This window comes from Cervus canadensis, chromosome 2 (genome assembly GCF_019320065.1).
Source record: "Cervus canadensis isolate Bull #8, Minnesota chromosome 2, ASM1932006v1, whole genome shotgun sequence".
Classification (NCBI taxonomy): Eukaryota; Metazoa; Chordata; class Mammalia; order Artiodactyla; family Cervidae; genus Cervus; species Cervus canadensis.
In genome coordinates this window covers 43,532,386-43,556,480 of record NC_057387.1, presented here as the reverse complement: position 1 = coordinate 43,556,480, position 24,095 = coordinate 43,532,386, and the positions used below count along the sequence as shown (strand labels likewise).

Genomic DNA, 24,095 nt, shown 5'->3' with positions numbered 1-24,095 from the left:
AAGAAAAGCGCCTGTCCCTTTCCCCACTTTTCATATTGGTGGACACATACTAGGCCTTCCATTAATATATGATAATTAATTAATCTGTACAACTCAGATTTCAAGCACATATACTATAAATATTTAGTAAAATAATTTATCTGTAATAGTGTTATATAAGGAGAAGCCAATGGCAACCCACTCCAGCACTCTCGCCTGGAAAATTCCATGGACGGAGGAGCCTGGTAGGCTGCAGTCCATGGGGTCGCTCAGAGTCAGACACGCCTGAACGACTTCACTTTCACTTTCATGCATTGCAGAAGGAAATGGCAACCCACTCCAGTATTCTTGCCTGGAGAACCCCAGGATCGGGGGAGCCTGGTGGGCTGCCATCTATGGGGTCACACAGAGTCGGACACAACTGACGCGTCTTAGCAGCAGCAGCAGCAGTGTTATATAAATATGGGAAAGCATGATGCAATATGTTATCTAAGAGAGTTCACTGCCACAGAAAGTATTTCCAGTCATTGGATTAATGCCCAAAAATGTTCAGGAGATGTTCTTTGGAATTCATACTTCATATGTAGACAACGGAAACCAATCAATGCTTTCCTATTTTAATTACAAATTCAGGGTATATTTTGTATTCTTAAAGAAATTGAGATTTCCCAAAATTCTCCTTTTGAAATTCTTAACTAGACTTCTACCAAAATGCCTTTCCCATAAGCAGCATGCTTCTATATTAAAGTAAATATTGGTTATGTGTCAGAATTCATATAGCAGAAGACTTCATCCCAATTTCAAAATAACAAGGTCTAAATATGTCTAAATGACCACGCAGCAGAGTTTGGGCCCAGAATCCCTGTTGTTCTTAAAGTTGTATATCCTGGCAACAGAATTTTTTGGTAGTCACATTTCACAGTATATTTTAACTGCAAATTTTTGCCTCTGCTGAACTTTTAAACTTGCATTTTCTTTAAAGGATCACATAGTTTTTTCTAGTTAATATCTATCCTAACACAAACATAAAATCAATTACTAAATTTAAACAGTAATAATTTCTAACCTTTGTTAGAAGTATGCAAGAGACTGTCCAATAAAGATCACTTAAAATATACCATTTAAAAACAAATCTATTTTTCTAATTCATTACAATGCTCTCAACACTGGAATTCATCAGGAGAAATGTTCTTAAAATATAAATGGTAAAACCATACCAGATTAATAATTCCAAAAAAAAAAACCCCAAAAATGCATACTGCATACAGTAGCATTACTGGGAAATTAATGTAATGGCCAGGGAAGCCCCTCATGGAGCCAGCCAGGAGTTCTGGGTCCACTTGTGCCATCCAAGTCCATCTGAGTCCCTGCTGCAGGTTGGCAGCTGCTACCCAAGTTTAAACACTCATGAGGACATTCCTGTGTCCCGGGCTGGCTGGTACCTCTAAGACTGTGGAAGCCTTTTGGTTGGCAGCTCTTTTCAGGGCCAGTACTATGGTGATGTAAGTGAGGTGTCCATGTCACAAAATTTAAGGAGACACTCACTCTCAGAGTCTTGCAAGTACCGTCTCAGCTTCCCAACACAGGGTTCTGAAAGGCTTTCCCTGGCCTCTTTCTTAGTCTCTTAGTCTTAGTTAGTCTGACCCAAAATAAGGGTCAGGCTAAGACCCTTTCTTTCTTAGTCTTTCTGACCCAGAGTAGGAACTTACCCTACCCTATCTTCCCACACCAACATATCTCATTTGAGACTCTGCTGGATGAAGGATGGGAAATAATCATCGATTCTGTTAAATCTAAATTCAAAATCAGACTCTGTAGGATAGGGGATGTTTTCTTGTAACTTTATTTCTTTCCTTCTAAAGTTTATAATGTTAGGCAACTAGGCCACTGATTTTCATTTCTTAAAGGGAAGAATGCAAGGGCAGAAAGCACTGGCACGAAGAGATTTACTATGAGGTTTCAAATTTCAGAAGTCAAGTTCTCAAGGAAACTGAAAGAATGTGGGTGATTGACAGTGTGGGTTTAGGAGGATATGTGTGATAAAGCAAACGTTATCCTCCACTCCTACCTCTGCATCTAAGTTATGTAAGTATTTTAAGAATGGAGAAACAAAATGAGGATCAAAAGGAAAGAGATGAGTCTAGAAATATTGTTAGATCCAGAGAAAGAAGATCAGTTCCTCAGGCTGGACAGGGGCAATGACAAACTCTATCAAGGCACATAGAAATCACGAGCTTGAGAACCTGTTTCTCACTAGATGACGCCCTGGGAAGAGGCAACTGAACCGTGAAGTTCTCCAAGCCCCAGTGTTGAGAAGAACTTAAGAATGACTGTCATGTGTTCAAGAGTGACTTCAAAGTAGACATGAGTTAAGGGACAGCAAAGGACTTGATAAATGGGAATAAATGGGAATAAAGGATGATTTCACATTCCCCAGGATCGTTATTAGCAGAAAGATGTTATGAAGCATCAGCTGGGCTCAGATCACCTACCACACTTGCCACCAAATACTCAGAAACTCAGATATTAGCTCAGAGAAATGGGGGAAGTGGCAGGGGTGGGGGGCGGTGCTATGAACACAGAGAAAAAGAATTCTAAGAGTGACAGTGACTAAACTTTCACTCTGAGAGAAGCTCAAAACAAAAATTAAGTTTAGTTACAGAAAAATAAAGGAGGTTTTATTTCTTGCATGCCTGAGTTTCTAGTCTGATATTTGTACTCTCCACACAATGTATTTTTCACCTACTGAAGAAGGCATTAAGTTGCAAAGAATCTTGGTTTCAGTTACTTCTTTATTCCAGAAACTCCTTCAGGCACTGAGTCTATTTGGGGAAGAAAGCTATTGTCAGCAACCAGAAAAGCAAGCTCAAGCTTGAGAAGTTGTTTCAAACTATGGTTTAAGAAGAGGCCAGGGCAGAATCAGATTGCTTCCTCACTATGAATCATGAACTCATTAAATTTTGGAGCTTAAAAATAAAAATTCGTATTGTGAATTTGATATGTACCAGTACAGGGATCTAGGGCTTCTCAGGTGACTCAGTGGTCAAGAATCCACCTGCCTGTACAAGAGACGCAAATTCGATCCCTGCGTCAGGAAGATCCCCTGCAGGAGGAAATGGCAACCCGTTCCAGTATCCTTGCCTGGAGAATCCCATGGACAGAGGAGCCTGGCAGGCTATACAGTCCATGGGGTCACAAAAGAGTAGGGCATGACTTAGTGAGTAAATAAAACAATAATAATATTGGGGCCTGCACCCCATGTCATTTAACAGAGCTGGGGATTCAAGCTTCCACCTTCCCTTTCTGAAAGAGATTAGCTAACAAATAACTTGATTCACTACTTGGATTTCATCTCTTAATAGTCACATAAAATTGAGATGGAAAAATGGACTCAGCAGATAAGGTAAACTAGAAGGATAATTTCCAAAGGACAAAAAAATAACCACATTGACTAATCAGGTGTTACAGGAAAAGCACATTGACCCCTTCTTCCTGTAAGAACTCTCTCACCATGCTCCGTGTTCCTCACCTCACCCATTATACGGCTTATTGGCTAAATTCTCATCTGCCTGCCCTTGTCTGCTTATCAGTGCCAAGCTGAGCCACTCTGGAGACTGAGGGAAAAGGAAAGAAATGTGCTCCCATATGGGATTCTCAGGTGGCACTAGCAGTAAAGAAGCTGCCTGCCAACGCAGGAGATGTAAGAAACGTGGGTTTGATCCCTGGGTCTGGAAGATCCTCTGGAGGAAGGCATGGCAAACCACTCCAGTATTCTTACCTGGAGAGTCCCATGGGGAGAGAAGACTGACAGGCTATAATCCATAGGGTCACAAAGAGTTGCACATGACTGAAGCAAGTTAGCATGCATGCATGTGCCTCCACATATGTGTTTTATATATCCTTGCATCATTTATATATTTTGTATGATTTATATGTTTTACCTTGATACTGAGTCTTTTGGTGCCTCTTTTACATTTTTCACCAGAGGCCAATGCCTAACTCTCCTCTCCCTAATTCCTGCGCAAATGTCCCCAAAGTCTAACCTCCACACTCCTCCCATTCTACATACTCTTCCTGGGTAACTCTACTCACAGGCTTTTAATTACCCACTTGTATTCTGTATTGAATTCTTGTATTGAAAACTCTTCATCTGCATTCCTGACCCCTTTACTTAGCTATAAGCTTTATACTAAACAGGATGTCCCACATGTACAAGAAACTCAAAAGATCTCAAATTGAATTCAAGATTTTTCTCAATTTATCCTATACCAACAAAATGCACACATAAAGTCAACTCCCAAATCATATTTATGTCCTGTTATGGACTAAATATTTGTGTTCCCTAAAAATTTGCATACTGAAAACCTAAACCTCAGTGTGATGGTGTTAGAAGGTGGGGCCCTTGGAAGGTGTTTAGGTCATGAGGGTGGAACCCTCATAGAGGGGATTAGTGCCTTTATGAAAGAGGCTTCAGAGAGCTCTCTCATCCCTTCTGCCATGAGAGGACACAGCAAAAATCCATCTATGAATGAGGAAGCAGGCCCTCACCAGATACTAAATCTTCCAGTGCCTTGACCTTAAACTTCCCAGCCTCCAGAAGTATGAGAAATAAATGTTTACTGTTTAAGCCACCTAGTCTGTGATATTTCTGTAATAGTAGCCCAAACAGACTAGGACACCTCCTAACTATATTCAAGCTTGTCCTCTCTCCTACATACCCACTGTCCCTGGTCTTCATGATTTGTCTTCCAGCCTTCCATATTAGTCTCAGAGACCCTGCTTCACCCCTTCTGCACTGAACCCAACTTCCACACTGAAAGTTATAGACTGATACATCTCAAGGCCAATCTGACCACCTCACACTGATAATTAAAGTTCCTTCATGGTTCATCCTTTGAAAGAGTACTACATATTAATATTGCTGTCTTCTTCCAAAGAAACATGAAACCTTCTTGGAAGGGCCCGTATTGTGTTGATCTTTATTCCTGAGTTCTAAGTGGTACCATGCCTGGCCCATTGTAAACAGGCAATAAGTGAGAACGCAAAGCAGTGACTAAGACTGTGAAGGGGGAAAAAAGTGGTCATCAAAACTTATATATTACTTAAGTTACTCTTGCTTTGTGCTGTGTACACAAGATTTCTGGAAAAGAAAAACCCTTTTTATGGCTCACACAGCTTAAAAGTAGCTGTCACTCAAACGTGCGCTCACAGTTGAGCTGCTTTTGTTTTATTCTAAATAAATTGTTTCTTTTGAGGGAAAAAAAAAAAAGGGCAATGATTTATTTTTATCTAAGTATCTTTAAAAGTCTGCTTAAAGAGCTCTGGTACCATACTGCATAATTTCAGCCTCTTAGTTGTGGACTCTTAGACAGGTTTCTTAAGCTTCCTTTATCTATGAATGAAGATAAAATACAGTATGGGTGGTTCTGAGGCTTAAAATGGGTTACTTCACAAAAAGCACTTTGAAATATAACTACTCAGTAATTTCTTAATATATACTACAGTTTATTCTTATTTTTATTATTTCATTTTGAGCACCTACTACATGCCATGAATTTTAAATAGATTAGCTAAAATTTCCAAAATCATGTCAAATAATTGATTGTTTCTAATTGCTTTCCTTTTTATTTTCATACAGGATAAATTTTCTGATTTGTAACATTTTCTGGGCTTCAAAAATTGCTAACGGAAAAGGAGTACAAAATATTTATGTAATTAGGACAGTTCAACACTTTAAAAAATGGCAAAAATAAACAGCAGTTATGGAACACCTGCTTAACAGATACTGGAAATAACTGCTTTGTGCTTCATTAACCAGTAAAAACACATTTGCCAGTTTAAATTCCCTACTGAATTCAGAATTTCTAATTATCACTAGAATCGTATTAACTTGGCAAGGAAAGAAATTCCTGGGTAAACAATTTCAGAATTTCTATAAAGCCTACAAACAAATATTTGTTTATTAAAACTAAATGTGATTCAATTTAATAGACAATTTTAGACTAATTATTTTGCATATTTTATTTACCTTTGAGTGGCATTACTATAGTGCCTCACATATGGTTGTTTCAAGGGCCAAAGTGGAAAGAAAGAGAAAGAGAGAACTCTACTCAAATAAACCCAAACCATGACCCTGATGTAGATTTGCTAAGAATGATAAGGCAGTGATTATCTGAGTCAAATCAAAATAGAAAATTGTAAAGTTAATGCAAAATAATTAGAAAATAAAATAAACACAAACATATCAAGCTTTTACATTCGATAGTCAGGGAGTTGGCTCAAAATGACCTGTTTAGCTGCCTTCATAAAGGCTATAAGATTCCTTCAATGTAATGGCAACAACCATTACAATCTGCATTTTCCTTAACTTTGAAGTATCTATTTTCTAATAATCTTATTTGTGTTTTCTAAGGAGGGAATACACTGGAAAAGGCATACAAGATTCAGATGACCAGAATTCTAGACATGGCTACAAAACTAAGTAATTTTAATGAGTTTAAGTAAATAACTTAATATTTTCAGCATAGTCAGTAAAATGAAGAAACAAATTTGGGTTATTCATTTAGATCATGATTAAAATCAAACCCAATATGCAACAGTAGTCTGGGAGCTGTATACCAAAAAAATATGTGATCCTTACATCATCTAGCATGTGAAGACTATGTAAAAGAAAGGTTAAATTCTTTCAACACATCTTTAGTGAGCACCAAGGGTTCATGATGCTGGGGACACAGCTTCTGAAACAAAATATATAATGAACAAAACATAGCAATCCATGCCCACCTGGATTTCATATGCTAGTGGGAAAAAACTGACAATAAACAAATCAGTAAATACGAAAACAGTATATCAGTGATGGGTGCCATGAAAAAAAATTAAGCAAAGTCTCAGGAGAGCCTAGTATGGTGGCAGGCTAGAGTTTTAAACAGAGTGGCCGGAGAAAGCCTTGCTGAGGTGTACAAAGGAAATTGTGCAAACTCTCAAGTAAGCTGGAAAAATCACTGAAAGTTTCCACGCATAGGAATATTAAAAGGATTTCTCAGATGTCATAGATGTATCTTTATCTATTAGAAAGATACTCTACCAGGAAAGGGCATAAGCATGCAACCATTACAAAGCAACTAAAATAACCCAGATGAAAAATAACGATGATGGTTTAGAAAGGCAGAAGTGGTGGAAGTGAAGAGAAATAATCAGATTCTAGCTACTAATATATCTGAAGGATATATCCAAACAGATCTTCTAATTTAGTATGGGAGGTGAGACAAATAACAAAACCGAGGACTCAATATTTTGCTCTCAGAAAGTGGTGGATAGAGATGACTCCAGGAACAACAGATCTTGGATGTAAGACCGTAATTTGGATTTTTGACACTGAAATGCCTGTTAGGGATTTAAGTGGAGGTAATCACTAGACTCAGGGGTTGGGAAGATCCCCTGGAGAAAGAAATGACAACCCATTCCTGTATTCTTGCCTGGGAAATCCCATGGACAGAGGAGTCTATAGACTGCAGTCCATGGGGTTGCAAAGAGTCAGACTTGACTGAGAGACTAAGCACACACATGCATTCATTAGGCACTTGGTTACAGAAGTCTAGAATCAAAGACAGTAGTCCAGGCAAGAGATATAAATGCAGGAACCATCTGTCTATTTAAACTGATGGTATTTAAACTGAGGAGAGAGAATGTGATCAACAACTTACTGAGTCTTTAAAAAGAAACAGAACGACCTGAACCCTGGGCGCTCTAATATTTAGGGGTGAGGAGATAAGGAAGAACCAACAAAGAAGCCAAGAAGAAGATGCCAATGAGGAAAGAAGAAAAAAGGAGTGTGATGTCTTGGAAGGGAAGTGAAAAAAAAAATTGCAGGAAGGAGAAGGTGACTGCCTATGTTAAGTGCTGCTGCTACTTAACAGCAAGGTTTGGTTCCTCAGTTAGCAAAGGCTTCCCTTGTAGCTCAGTTGGTAAAGATTCTGCCTGCAATGCAGGAGACCCCAGTTTGATTCCTGGGTCGGGAAGATTCCTTGGAGAAGAGATAGGCTACCTACTCCAGTATTCTTGGGCTTCCCTTGTGGCTCAGCTGGTAAAGAGTCCGCCTGCAATGTGGGAGACCTGGGTTCGAACCCTGGGTTGGGAAAATCCCCTGGAGAAGGGAAAGGCTACCCCACACCAGTATTCTGGCCTGGAGAATTCCACGGACTGTATAGTCCATGGGGTCTCAAAGAGTCTGACACGGCTGAGCAACTTTCACTTTCACTTTCCCTAAAAGCAGAATTTGAAACATGTGATTTATGGAGTGAGTGCTCTTCAGGAAATAACAATACAGGAGGGATGAAGCAGGGTAGAAAAGGAAACACTGGTCAAGGATGGGCCAGTGATAGTGTCGGGTCTAAGAGCCACAGGGCAAGGATCTGGAGCACAACTGCCCATAGGAGCTGTCCTCGCCTTAAGGCAAGCAGGCTGGCTTCTTTCAAGATACTGTCTTTGTATTTAGTTCTCAGAAATTTAATTATGATACATCTTGATATGGATTCCCTCGTGTTTCACAGACGTTTTTGATTCTGTAGGTTTGTGTCTCTTGCTAAATTTAGTCAGTTTTTAGCTGTTATATCCCTTTGGGGTATTTTTCAGCCTCACCCTGTTTCTTCTCTTCTTGTTAAGGGTAGAAATTCAGTGGTCTGGGATGTGGGCTGCCTTGGTTACCAGGTAGCTAGTGAGCATGAAAGTCCTGACTCCCTTATCTTTCACCAAGCAGAGGGGCTGGAGCGTCTCATCACCTCATCACAGGATTGAATTCCAGGCTCCCTGCTCAGCGTTTATGAATACACTGGGATGAGGTCACATTTTTGTTGTTGTTGATGTATTCGGCTAGAGGATAGCAGTTACTATCTAAAAGTCTTCCATCTTGCTGTGATCAGAAAAGAAGCTGTTCGTTTCTTAGTATTTTGGCTAGAAAGAGCAGACTTTTGTTGAGGTGTGTATGTGTGTGTGTGTGTGTGTGTGTGTATCAGTTAGCATTTCTGGTTTTCCAACTTCTTCGGCTCCAAGGCTCCAAGATATATGCAGAAAAACAGAAAACCCAGGGAAATCATCACTGTGTCATGTTTCAGGTTCCATATTCCTAGTTAATTGTCTTCTCTACACCTTAGAAAATCTTCTCATATGTGTTTTATGTATATTTTTTAATTTGGATGAGTAATTATAAAACTCAAGTATGAAAATTAATAAATTAAAAAATAAATTATATCATGTGGTAATACTTTTATTCAATTCTTCATGGAAGCACAAAGAGAATAATAATGAAAAGGAGAAGAATAGCATTCTTTAACGACACTGAGGATAACTTTCAACTCTAGTTCCATATTCCCTCTTGGAAACATATTTCACTGTTCTTTATTAATACAGTATATACATTTAATACATAGAGTTTTCAAGTATATATCCAGAGCAATAAATCTGATCTTATAATTGAGATAATACTAACATATCTTTAAAACTTTCATTTTTCCTCTAACACTTGCTCATTATAGCAAATCTGAAATATACAAAAGTGCTAAGAAAACAAATACAATTACTATTAACATTTCATTTTTTTCTGTATGAGTATGTGTATAGGTGTGGTTCTGTAAAACTATATACAACCATTCTGAAATATAGAGTTGTTCTGTACCTTGTCCATAAATTAATAATATAAATTATAAGTATTTTTCAGATTATTAATTACTTCAAAAGTAATTTTATTTAAAAATAGTAATTTAATGGTTGCACAATTTACTACAGAATAGATCTGCCCTAAGTTACTTAGCTATAACCTGCATTTTCCCACCCACATTTTTCTCTACAAATAAACAGTATTGGGATAATCTTCTTTCTATTTAATTATTTACCTACATTTCTTATTTGCCCCTTATGATAAGTTTACTAGAAGACGAATTACTAGGTTTAAGTGTTTGATAATTTAAAGGTATTCTTATGAACTGAATCCCATCAAATTCATTTATCGAAGGCCTAAACCCCAGTATTTCAGAATATAACTGTATTCGGATACAGTCTTAAAAGAGGTAATTAAATTAAAATGAGGTCATCAGAATGGCTCTTATCTGATATATTGGTGTCATTATAAGAGGATATTTGGACATGTACAGGGGGAAAACCATGAGAAGAGAGTGAAAAGGCAGCCACCTCTCATCAAGAGAAATGCCTCAAGAAATCAACAATGCTGACACCTTGATCTCAGATTCCTAGCTTCTAGAACACTGAGAAAATAAACTGTTCTTCAGGCCACCCAGCCTGTGACAGCCCTAGAAAACTAACATAAGTATTAACAAATATTGTCAAAGATACTGACAAAGATACTGTCAAACTGTGTTCCTAGAAATCTATGTCAATATATATTTAATGCAGAAAACCTATTTCACTGTATCTTTGACATGTATCTTGACAATCTTTCATTGTCAATTACCAAAAAAAAAAAGAAAATATGAGACACTCAATTTATAAGCTAACATTATGGAATGAAAATATTAATTTTTCATAAAATAATAACAACAATAGTAATAATGGTGAATGTCTCCCCTTCTAAATAAACAGTTTAATAATCTATAAAGGGGAAACCCTAGAGAGTTTAATTTATCTGGATCATAGTTCTCACACATTTAAAATGAAAGAGACTTGATAATCATTAAAGGATTTCTAAGTTTGAAAATTACATGATTCTTTTTTAAGTGTTCTTCAATTATTTACACCATTATACAGGATCACAACTGATAGTTGATTCATTCCTTGATCTAATTTGGACCACACTAGTGTCCTTCCAGAGACCTCTACAAGAAATGTCATGGTAGAATGCAAAGTTCACAGAAGTGGAGCAAGGAAAACTGAATTACAAATCCAAATCTGCTAGTAAGTGGCTGTGTTATCATCGCAAATCGTGTTGTTTCCCTGTAAAAAACTTTGCTGGTTGGCCAGTGACAGAAAAATTAAAAATCAGATAAATACAAATGCATATGTACAGATACCCTCAATTCCTATCCTAAGAGAGTTTACATGTAGTTAAGAAGTACATAAAAAAAAACTAAAATCATTAGGTAGATATACTCCTAAGTATTTTATTCTTTTTGTTGCAATGGTGAATGGTATTGTTTCCTTAATTTCTCTTTCTGTTTTTTCATTGTTAGTATATAGGAATGCAAGGGATTTCTGTGTGTTAATTTTATATCCTGCAACTTTACTATATTCATTGATTAGCTCTAGTAATTTTCTGGTAGAGTCTTTAGGGTTTTCTATATAGAGGATCATGTCATCTGCAAACAGTGAGAGTTTTACTTCTTCTTTTCCTATCTGGATTCCTTTTACTTCTTTTTCTGCTCTGATTGCTGTGGCCAGAACTTCCAACACTATGTTGAATAGTAGTGGTGAGAGTGGGCACCCTTGTCTTGTTCCTGATTTCAGGGGAAATGCCTTCAATTTTTCATCGTTGAGGGTGATGCTTGCTGTGGGTTTGTCATATATAGCTTTTATTATGTTGAGGTATTTTCCTTCTATTCCTGCTTTTTGGAGAGTTTTAATCATAAATGAGTGTTGAATTTTGTCAAAGGCTTTCTCTGCATCTATTGAGATAATCATATGGTTTTTATCTTTCAATTTGTTAATGTGGTGTATTACATTGATTGAATACTTAGGAGTATATCTACCTAAAGAAACAAAAGACCTATACATAGAAAACTATAAAACACTGATGAAAGAAATCAAAGAGGACACAAACAGATGGAGAAACATACTGTGTTCATGGATTGGAAGACTCAATATTGTCAAAATGGCTATTCTACCCAAAGCAGTCTATAGATTCAATGCAATCCCTATCAAGCTACCAACGGTATTTTTCACAGAACTAGACCAAAGAATTTCACAATTTGTATGGAAATACAAAAAACCTCGAATAGCCAAAGTAATCTTGAGAAAGAAGAATGGAACTGGAGGATTCAACCTGCCTGACTTCAGACTCTACTACAAAGCCACAGTCATCAAGACAGTATGGTACTGGCACAAAGACAGAAATATAGATCAATGGAACAGAAGAGAAAGCCCAGAGATAAATCCACGAACCTATGGACACCTTATCTTTGACAAAGGAGGCAAGGATATACAATGGAAAAAAGACAACCTCTTTAACAAGTGGTGCTGGGAAAACTGGTCAACCACTTGTAAAAGAATGAAACTAGAACACTTTCTAACACCATACACAAAAATAAACTCAAAATGGATCAAAGATCTAAATGTAAGAACAGAAAATATAAAACTCCTAGAGGAGAACATAGGCAAAACACTCTCCGACATAAATCACAGCAAGATCCTCTATGACCCACCTCCCAGAATATTGGAAATAAAAGCAAAACTAAACAAATGGGACCTAATGAAACTTAAAAGCTTTTGCACTACAAAGGAAACTATAAGTAAGGTGAAAAGACAGCCCTCAGATTGGGAGAAAATAATAGCAAATGAAGAAACAGACAAAGGATTAATCTCAAAAATATACAAGCAACTCCTGCAGCTCAATTCCAGAAAAATAAATGACCCAATCAAAAAATAGGCCAAAGAACTAAACAGACATTTCTCCAAAGAAGACATACAGATGGCTAACAAACACATGAAAAGATGCTCAACATCACTCATTATGAGAGAAATGCAAATCAAAACCACAATGAGGTACCATTACACGCCAGTCAGGATGGCTGCTATCCAAAAGTCTACAAGCAATAAATGCTGGAGAGGGTGTGGAGAAAAGGGAACCCTCTTACACTGTTGGTGGGAATGCAAGCTAGTACAGCCGCTATGGAGAACAGTGTGGAGATTCCTTAAAAAACTGGAAATATAACTGCCATATGACCCAGCAATCCCACTTCTGGGCATACACACTGAGGAAACCAGATCTGAAAGAGACACGTGCACCCCAATGTTCAGTGCAGCACTGTTTATAATAGCCAGGACATGGAAGCAACCTAGATGCCCATCAGCAGATGAATGGATAAGGAAGCTGTGGTACATATACACCATGGAATATTACTCAGCCATTAAAAAGAATTCATTTGAACCAGTCCTAATGAGATGGATGAAGCTGGAGCCCATTATACAGAGTAAAGTAAGCCAGAAAGATAAAGAACATTACAGCATACTAACACATATATATGGAATTTAGAAAGGTGATAACGATAACCCTATATGCAAAGCAGAAAAAGAGACACAGAAATACAGAACAGACTTTTGAACTTTGTGGGAGAATGTGAGGGTGGGATATTTCAAAAGAACAGCATGTATACTATCTATGGTGAAACAGATCACCAGCCCAGGTGGGATGCATGAGACAAGTGCTCGGGCCTGGTGCACTGGGAAGACCCAGAGGAATCGGGTGGAGAGGGAGGTGGGAGCGGGGAACGGGATTGGGAATACATGTAAATCCATGGCTGATTCATATCAATGTATGACAAAACCCACTGGGGAAAAAAAAAAAAAAAAAAACTAAAATCATTATACTAAAAAGAACATATACACAAAGTATCAAAACAGTTAATGTTAAATAAGTTTATACTTATTACTCAACTCACTAATAACTTGGAGAAAATTAATTTTGGAGAAATTAATTTTTCTCCAACTCTGCAACTCCATGAACTGTAGCCCACCAGGCTCATTTGTCCACAGAATTCTCCAGGCAAAAATACTGGAGTGGGTTGCCATTTCCTTCTCCAGAGGATCTTCCCAACCCAGGGATTGAACCCAGGTCTCCTGCATTGCAGGTGGACTCTTTCACCATCTGAGCCACCAGAGAAGCCCTTGGAGAAATTAACTTTGGGAAATCAGGTGAAAAGGAAGTGGTTTTCCTAACAAATATTTATACCTCATAAAATGACATTTCAAATATTGCCTTCAAAGTTGTACTTACTTAATCCCCATTTATAGCCTAATAATCCCAGCCCTATAATGATTTCATGGATCCAATTAAATAACATTCTAGGAGTCAGTAATCACAGATTTTTGCACCTGCACCTCATCTGGAAATATAAGATGATCATATTAAACACTTAATTTTTATATGTTCCCCAAAAGAATATTTAACAATGGTTTGTGTGTACTAGTATACCCTTCTTCAGTTGAATTACATCTGAAATTTGGAAACTCTTCTATATCATTGTGTTATTATAAAATTACTTTAATACATTTTTATACATTTTCAAAAAATAAAATTTGGCACAAACTAAATTTATATGATTTTAAACAATTTCAAAAGATTTTTTAAGGAGCAAAATGAATCACATTTTTGAGATGATTCAAACTGCTGTATTTTACACATATTGAATTATATTTTTAAGTATATATAAAATCATGTCTTACAGTGTAGAATGAGATAATTTTCAGCATGAAACCATGTATCAGTGGTACTTACAAAGCAGTTCTTATCAGGATTTCTTTTCCAATGTTTCTTGTCTAATTTCTTGGCCGAAGTGGAACGCAGAGTTGCATGAGACTGTGTTCGAGGATTTAAAGCCAGGATACTCTGAAGACAGCATAGACAAAATATAAACATAAATATTCTGGGATTTTAAAAAATAAAATTTTATTCTAAGATTCCACACACATACTCCAAAGATGTACATTAAAAATGTTGTTTTCCCCTTCTACTACTGTAATTCCACGACAAACTTATCTAAAGAAACCATTTACTAGGTGATATTCCAGTTCACTTTATACAAATATTTATTTATGATAACATAAAGGAGTTCAAAAACATGTAAAACATAACAATTGACTTTAAGATAAATTTTATAAATAGTATTCTTAAATGAGAGTGAAAAGAGGCAGGCACTTCATTACAGATATGATTTAAACTAGTAATAATAATCTCCACTAAGTTTTTAGAGTTTTACCAATTGCTTTCACATGTATTATTTAATATACAAATAGCTACTGTTATCTCAAAATTTTGGATGAGGAAATAAATTCAGGGTGATTAAGTAACCTGCTCAAGATCTCACAATTAATATGTGGAAGGGATTGAATCAGAATTCAGTTCTTCTGAGTGTTGGGCTTACATGTGAATTTATCCAAAGATGGAGTCTACATTTTATTGTGACTTTTTGAGGTATAAAATAGAATACAAAACATTTTTAAACACATGTGTAAAGCAGCACCTGAATAACTGAAGAAATAATTAATTTAAAAGGCCTGTCTTAAGCAAGGCTTTAAAACATGACCACTAGGACTCTTGCAGAATGAATGTATGAGGACCTCTGCAGATCAACTCCCTAGTAGAACAATATAACTGATAAAAATTAGTAAAAATAAGAAGCCTTTGAAGTCTCCAGAAATTCTTAAAGTCAAAGAGCAAATGAAGAAATTGTTATTGAAAAAAACCTACTAAAACTTGGTAAGAATGGCGAGGGTCTGTGGCATTTGAAGTGCAGTCTGTCTCCCTCCTCCAGACTCCCAGTTCTGCATGCAGAAATTCTACCTCAGGTGAGTACAGCCAAGAACAGAGGGCTATCCCCCCCCCCCCCACCAGGTGACACTGAGGTATCTCCCAAAGGTAGGCAGGATATTAGCATATCTAATCCCCTCTCCCCAGTCTACCAGCTATGCAGCAACTAAAGGCCGGAAAAGTGCAGCTGAGAAGTCAGGAGCTCCTTGCTCACTCACAGAAGAAAGGCTCTATCTCAGGAGCAACACGCCTGTAACAACAGGATCCTGATCACCATCTCTCAGCTCACTCATGGCTTAGAGTTAGCAAACCAGGAGAAGCAAACTGAGGTCAGAGGTTACTGCCTATACCAGGGCCCGGCTCATAAAGCAGGAGTGTGGCTCCGAGAAATGCGGGCCACTGTAACTACCCCTAGATCTGGAGCTGTGGCAGAGGTTTTTCCCAGAGAAAGAGGCCACACAAAGAGAAGAACTGACTTCATTTAAATTAATACATGGGAAGTTCAAGTCTAAGGGTAATCTCAAAAACAGTAAAGATTTCAGTGCCAGACAATTAAGAGGAAGTAGGTAGCTTCATGAGAGCAATAAACTAAATCACAAGGCAGTTTACCAGAAAGAATAGCTAATGGCTCCTGTATGGCCACAAAAAATCTCAAAGACTCACCTAAAAACTACTCTTGCAAAGGGGCTCAAATTTAACTGAATCACACTGGGGAGCCATTTATTAATATAACCCAAGGCACTGCCTAAAACAACAGGGCAATCAACTAGCAATCAAAGAGACTAAGAACTGGGTCTGATACAAACAGAGGTGGACCATTTAACAAAGAAACCCAAAGAGAAGGCAAAAAGAGTCCCACTAAAAGCACTGTCATACCAGAGTTAATGTGCACAAGCCCAGGGCTTCACCCTGTGTGAGTGCTATCAGAGATCAGGGAAACAAAGGTACCTAAAGCAGTCCACCAAGTCACTAAACAAACAGGCTAACAACAACCAGCCCCCCACTCTGGGACGGGGTAGAGGGAACTTAGTATCCAGAATTGCTATATCATCTGAAATATTCCATTTTCCATTAAAGGAAAATTACAAGACATTCAAAGAAACAGGATTATATGGTCCCGGCAAGAACAAAAGCAGGTAACAGATATTGCCTTTCAGAGGTTTCAGGTGTAACATTGAATAAAAACTTCAAAGGAGCCATTATAAGGAAAGTATGGTAACAATATCTCACCAAACAGAGAATACTCATAAAGAGATATAAATTATTTTTAAAATTCTGGAGATAATAAGCTATAATAACTGAAATAAAAAATTTACTAGAAGGGCTCAATCAACCAGTTCAGTCGCTCAGTCGTGTCCGACTCTTTGCAACCCCATGAATCACAGCACTCCAGACCTCCCTGTCCATCACCAACTCCTGGCATCTACCCAAACCCATGTCCATCGAGTCGGTGATGCCATCCAGCCATCTCCATCCTCTGTCGTCCCCTTCTGCTCTTGCCCCCAATCCTTCCCAGCATCAGGGTCTTTTCCAATGAGTCAACTCTTTGCACGAGGTGGCCAAAGTATTGGAGTTTCAGCTTCAACATCAGTCCTTCCAATGAATAACCCAGGACTGATCTCCTTTAGGAGGAACTGGTTGGATCTTCTTGCAGTCCAAGGGACTCTCAAGAGTCTTCTCCAACACCACAGTTCAAAATCATCAATTCTTCGGCACTCAGCTTTCTTCACCGTCCAACTCTCACATCCATACATGACTACTGTAAAAACCATAGCCTTGACTAGACAGACCTTTGTTGGCAAAGTAATGTCTCTGCTTTTTAATATGCTATCCAGGTTGGTCATAACTTTCCTCCCAAGAAGTAAGTGTCCTTTAATTTCAGGGCTGCAATCACTATCTGCAGTGATTTTGGAGCCCAAAAAAATAAAGTCTGCCACTGTTTCCACTGTTTCTCCATCTATTTCCCATGACGTGATGGGACCAGATGCCATGATCTTAGTTTTCTGAATGTTGAGCTTTAAGCCAACTTTTTTACTCTCCTTCACTTTCATCAAGAGGCTTTTTAGTTCCTCTTCACTTTCTGCCATAGGGTGGTGTCATCTGCATATCTGAAGTTATTGATATTTCTCCCAGCAATTTTAACTCCAGCTTGTGCTTCTTCCAGCCCAGCATTTCTCATGATGTACTCTGCATATAAGTTAAGAAGGGCTCAACAGTATATTTTAATTTGCAGAAGAAAGAATCAGCAAAATTTAAGAGAACTCAAGAGATACTAAGCAGTCCAAAAGACAAAAAATATTTTTCAAAAAATTAACACAGCCTTAAAGATATATGGTACACAATTTGTTGCTGTTGAGTCGCTCAGTCATGTCTGACTCTTTGCAACTCTAGACTGCAGCACCCCAGGCTTCCCCGTCCTCCTTCACCATCTCCCGGAGCTTGTTCAAACTCATGTCCATCCAGTCAGTGATGCCATGTAACCATCTCATCCTCTGTCGTCCCCTTTTCCTCCTGCCTTCAATCTTTCCCAGCATCAGGGTCTTTTGTATTGAGTTGGCTCTTTGCATCAGGTGGCCAAAGTATTGGAGCTTCAGCTTCAGCATCTGTCCTTCCAATGAATATTCAGGACTGATTTCCTTTAGGATTGACTGGTTTGATCTCCCTGCAGTACAAGGGACTCTCAAGAGTCTTCTCCAACACAGATAAGTACCCCAAAATATTGTAGCAGGATTTCAGAAAGGAAGGCAAGAAAGGAGGAGAAAAATATATGAAAAATAATGGGGCTGAAATTTTAATTTTTTAAAAAAAGAAACAACATTAAATATATATTCAGTAAGACAGACAAATTTGAAGTAGGATAAATGCAAAAAGATCCACACATAGACACATTGGCAAAAGAGCTAAAAGTCAACACCAAAGAGAAAATCTTGAAAGTAGCAAGAGAAAAATACTCAAATGTACAACTCCAATAGTTTAACGGTTGACTTCTCATCAGGAACAACAGATGTTTAAGAGTAGTAGGATAAGATTTCAAAGTACTAAAAGAAAAAAATTGTCAAGCAAGAATACTATATTCAAGAGAGAACAAAAAGAAATAGATTTGAATATTGTAAACCAACTAAACCTAATAGATAATAACTACATTTCATCAAATTGCAGAATGCACACTCTTCTCAGTTCATTTGCTCAGTCATGTCCAACTTTTTGCAACCACATGGACTGCAGCACGCCAGGCTTCCCTGTCCATCATCAACTCCCAGAGCTTGCTCAAACTCATGTCCATCAAGTCGGTGATGCCACCCAACAATCTCATCCTCTGTCATCCCCTTCTCCTCCCGCCTTCAATCTTTCCCAGCATCAGGGTCTTTTCCAATGAGTCAGTTCTTTGCATCAGGAGCCAAAGTATTGGAGTTTCAGCTTCAGCATCAGTCCTTCCAATGAATATTCAGGATTGATTTCCTTTAGGATGGACTGGTTGGAGTCCAAGGGACTCTCAAGAGTCTTCTCCAACACCACAGCATCAATTCTTGAGCACTCAGCTTTCTTTATAGTCCAACTCTCACATCCATACATGACTACTGGAAAAACCATAGCTTTGACTAGATGGACCTTTGTTGGCAAAGTAACGTCTCTGCTTTTTAATATGCTGTCTAGGTTGGTTATAGCTTTTCTTGCAAGGAGCAAGCATCTTTTTATTTCACGTCTCAAGTGTCCACAAAACATCCTCTATGACAAACCAGATGCTAGGCCATAAAACAAACCTTAATAAATTTAAAAAGGTTTAATCATACAAATCATACAAAGCAGCTATCCAACCATAATGGATTGAATACAGATATTGGTAACAGAAGGAAATTTGGGGAATTTACAAACAACATATATGAACCTGTAAACATTGTGCTGAGAGGAGTCAGTTACAAAATACCACATCCTGTATTATTCCACTTATATAAAATGTCCAAAATAGAGAAGTCTATAGAGACAGAAAGTAGATATGGTTGCCAGGGGCTGGGGGATTAGGGGCAAATGCAGCATGAATGCTGAAGGGTATATGGTTTCTTTGGGTAGATGAAAATTGACTGCAGTCATAGTAGCAAACTATGAATACAATAAAAGTCTTTGAATTCTACACTCTATATCTGTGAACTGTACAGTATGTGAATTATATCTTAATAAAGCTGTTACTAAATAATAGTATTAATAACACACAGTAAATTCTACATTCAGTGAATGTCACTGTATACTGCATTCATTCTAGTAAACATTATTGGGGCTTATTTTATTAGCCTAACATTAATGAAGATTACTTTTAGTAATTGCTATATATGTTAGACATGATATTTCTTCAGTCAATCAATTTAGACATCTGTGTTCTGAACAACAAATGTACAATAAATCTATGAGTTTTAAACAATATATTCCTCATGATTAAACAATGCCAAAGCAACCTAGTAATAAGAGCCAACATTAGAAAATATAAGTAATCCTATTTATATACAAAGAGCCAACATTAGAAAACATAAGTAATCCTATTTATATACAAAAAAACAGAAAATATTTTTTTATCATGAAACAGAAGTAATTTTGTTTAGTTATCCTATTTGAACCATTAGTCATCTCATACATTAATTCAAGCTGATAAATAAGAAGATGATGTTTTTAAAGTAGTTATTGCGACCAACATTTAAAGGGAAAAAAAAACAAGTAGATAATATGCAAGAAAGATGGCTGTATTTCATTTAGTTTTTACTTCCACAATTCATATTGTGAAAAATGATTATGTTTATCTATGTTGGCACAGTAATGTAACTTTTAAGAATAAACATTCTGAATGCAATTTATTGGCTGTTTATCACAATAACTTTTCTTTTGCACAGCATAAGTAGAAAGTATAACACAACATGAAATATTGGGTTAACCTTTTGCAAAAAGGCAATGAGTTGAATTCAATGGATCTTGGGTAAAAATAAATTGGATTGTGAAGAATGGTTACCAAGGATTTGACTTAATAATATCCCAAATGAAAAGTGATATAAAATAAAAATACAAGACATGAGTGGTTGAGAGCTGTTAAAAACAATTTTCCAAAGCAAGACTTTTTGGAACTAAAAGTCAATATCATCAATAACTAAGCAGCTGGCAGAATAATACAGGAGAGTTCTAAATTGCATTCTTCCTAAGAAATGACCAAAGCCAGGTCCTAACAGGGTCACAGGGTCCCCTCTCTGGATAAATTGAGCACTTTAAGAGACCCATTAACTCTTTCAGAAATAAGGCATATTACTTATAAAGGAAGATTTTCTCCCATGCAAAGAACTTGGCCTTTGGCTTCCCCAGTCATTTTCAGTAACCCAATAAAAATGTACTGGTGATTCTAGAGGGAAAAAACAAAATTTGAGAGAATTTCATTGCACTAATTTTATTTAGGTTAAGAAATGATAGAATATGATCAGGAGACAGGTTCACACAAGAGATCAAATCAGAGGCATGTGTTTTCCCTATGCTGTCTGTCAATTCTTCTCTGGGAAGCAGATAGAAGGCCACAACACACAAACTAGAATTCTGCATCTGAGAAGTGGCCTTCTGTACTACCACCATAGAGAACACAAAAAGGAGCTCCTATTGACTACAATCACAGGCCCTCAGTTCACAAATAAAAGCACTAAGTCTTAGCCCCCAAATACTGGAACTGAGCGCTGAGAGCTTGAATTCCAACTGCAGAAAGCCACCTGGGCAATATATTCTCTTTCTAAAAGCATAGCTTTGCTTTACATCTCAGTATCAATTATTCAAACCTAATGCACCATTAAGCTCTCTCCAGGCTTCCCTGGTAGCTAAGCTGGTAAAGAATCCACCTGCAATGAAGGATATCTCGGTTCGACTCCTAGATCAGGAAGATCCCCTGGAGAAGAGATAGACTGCCCACTCCAGTATTCTTAGGCTTCCCTGATGGCTCAGATTGTCAAGAATAGGCCTGCAATGTGGGAGACCTGGGTTTGAGCCCTGGGTTGGGAATATCCCCTGGAGGAGGGCTTGCAACTCACTTCAGTATTCTTGCCTGGAGATCTTCCATGGAGAGAGGAACCTGGTGGGCCACAGTCCATGGGGTCACAAAGAGTCAGACATGGCTGAGAGACTAAACATAGCACAGCATAGCAAGCTCCTTCCATCCTTTGCATTTTAAATTATAAGCAAATGTTTCCTCTTCAGTACTGGTCATTACTTACTTTAATTCTGAGCCATTATACACATATACAACATAATACACATATACCAACATTTCAATTTACAGGCTGAACTTAATTCATTAAATTTTGTCTTATTTAAATTACGCTTAAATTTTGTCTCTGATGATGTATCCTAAGTTCTTTATAAATGTCTCCTACTTTTCCAGGTTAAAAATAAATAATAAGTAAATAAAATTTAAAACTTGTTTCTCTCATTTTTTTCATAATTTGGTATGACTATGTTAATTTCAATAAAATGTAGTGTGGCAGCATTTTTTTCTTCAATAAATACTCCTGGTTAACAGAAAAATAAATAACTGTTGCTTAATCCTTCTGTTAAGTATTGTTTGCTTCATCCAGGTAACAATCTAACAAATGTTCAGCAGTTGAGAACTGAACTTTTTATTTGCTTAACAGTCTCTTGCATATAAACCCCAATCTCAGCCAATTACCTCACCCTCTCCCATGTCTATCACTGATCATAGTGTAAGGAGAGTTTAAGTAAGTAACTTAAGAATTTACAAAGGTGCCTTTGGTTCTTGGATAAGCTCAGAACTCCAGGTGGTTTGGGAGTAGAAGAGAGAACACAGCCTCAATTTTGCACCTTACACTCACATTCAAGAGATCAGTATAAATAACCTTGAAGTCTGAAAACCTTGAAAAGTCATGGTAATCAGTCCTAGTCAAGAACTCTCAGATTTTCCTATATTTACTGCACTTTCATTCTTTGTACAGGCTCAATTTCTTTTCCTTTAGACTGTATTACCTTTCCAAATAACTTATCTTCCACATTTTTCATTTGATTAACTCTATTCAAAGAACATTTTCTCCTCTATGCACAATGACTAACTCATTATGATTAATACATAATTGATGAAGGATGGAGTCTCTAACAGTCTTAAGTTTTACAACTTTAATTGTGCTAAGTATTTACTAAACAATATGCACAGTGTTAGAGGTTAAATGGGCTTAGATTTTAGCTCTATTGCTTTTTGCTAGTTATTTAAACTCTCTATCCCTCTACTTCTTCAACTATAAAATGTTGACTAGTCATAGTACCCACTCCATAATATCATTTTGAGGATTACCTGAAATGACATAAAAAACTTAGAACCGTGCATGCAGAAAGTGCTTAACACATGTTATCAATTAGTAAGTGATGGATCTAGATTTTAGACTCCATTGACCCAATCTGTATTCATATTCTTGTATTGTTCATTTTGAACATACAGATATAGGAACCATTTTTTAAAGTACAGGAATATAGAAAAAGATGAAGAAAACAAGCAAAAGTTAAAGTCCCTCAGTCGTGTGACTTTTTGCAAACCCATGGGCCTGCCAGGCTCCTCTGTCCACGGAATTCTCCAGGCAAGATACTGGAGTGGGTAGCCTTTCCCTTCTCCAGGAGATCTTCCCAAGCCAGGAATCCAACCCAGGTCTCCCACATTGCATGCAAATTCTTTACCATCTGAGCCACCAGGGAAGCCCAAATTACAGGAATATAGAATAAAGCCCAAAAGTACAGGAATATAGAAAAAGATGAAGAAAACAGGTGAAAAGGTAAATGTAAAGAGACAGTAAGTAGAGATGTTTCCCAGATGAAACCAAATCATTGGTTCCTTAAGTTATTTTTGCCCTAAGCCTGCAATTTCAAAGGCACTTTGTCTGAAAATGCAATATGCTCTACACAAATTAAAATGGCAGTGTGGAAGAGTCATGAAATTCAAATATAGATTTTTAAAATCCAGTACATGTATATAGCAATGTAGATATCATTTTATAACACATATAACTGTATATAACTTATGGACCTTTGGTCCCAACATGTTTAGGTTAACTCACAATTCCTTCCTAAGAAAGACAAGTAAAAAGTTACAAATTTATAAAAAATGGAAAAAAAAATCATCAACTAGAAATGAATAAACCCCTTCACACGCTAGTTGCATTGCATAGGAAATTTGATTTATTTCTACTGAACCCATAGGTAACACAAATAAAACAGTTTTCATCATGGCACTCTCCTACTCAGCAAGCAAAGATCTACATGAAGCTGCTGTCTGTATTTGCAAGGTCCAGTGTGTACCCTCCTTCACTTACAGAACACACATCACATACTAGGTACTTAAGTGCTCCCTAATTGAAAAATGACTTTTAATGTCTTTCAGAAAAGATTAAGAATTCAAACACAGGAACCCTAACTTATACATCTGATATTACTCTCGTAATTCTTAACACAGAACAGAGCATGCCAAAGGTGGTGATTGACTCTGACTTAGACTCTGTATTAGTCAACTTAGGCTGCTATTAAAGAATCTCAGAGACATTTCTTTCTCACAGTTCTGAGAAGGCCTCATCTCCAATTACTATCACATTGAGAGTCAGCACTTCAACACACAAAATTTAAGAGGGACAAACATTCA

At 37.3% G+C, this 24,095-nt stretch overlaps 1 protein-coding gene across 2 annotated transcripts in view; it reads right to left on the bottom strand.

The window, feature by feature from the left end:
- The window catches only part of DPYD (dihydropyrimidine dehydrogenase), an 882,445-nt gene that overhangs the window by 829,234 nt on the left and 29,116 nt on the right, over positions 1 to 24,095 (bottom strand). For both annotated transcript variants that reach the window (XM_043460573.1, XM_043460572.1), the window contains exon 2: positions 14,417 to 14,527. In XM_043460573.1, the coding sequence (XP_043316508.1) occupies positions 14,417 to 14,527 (111 nt within the window). The remainder of the gene's footprint in view (positions 1 to 14,416; positions 14,528 to 24,095) is intronic.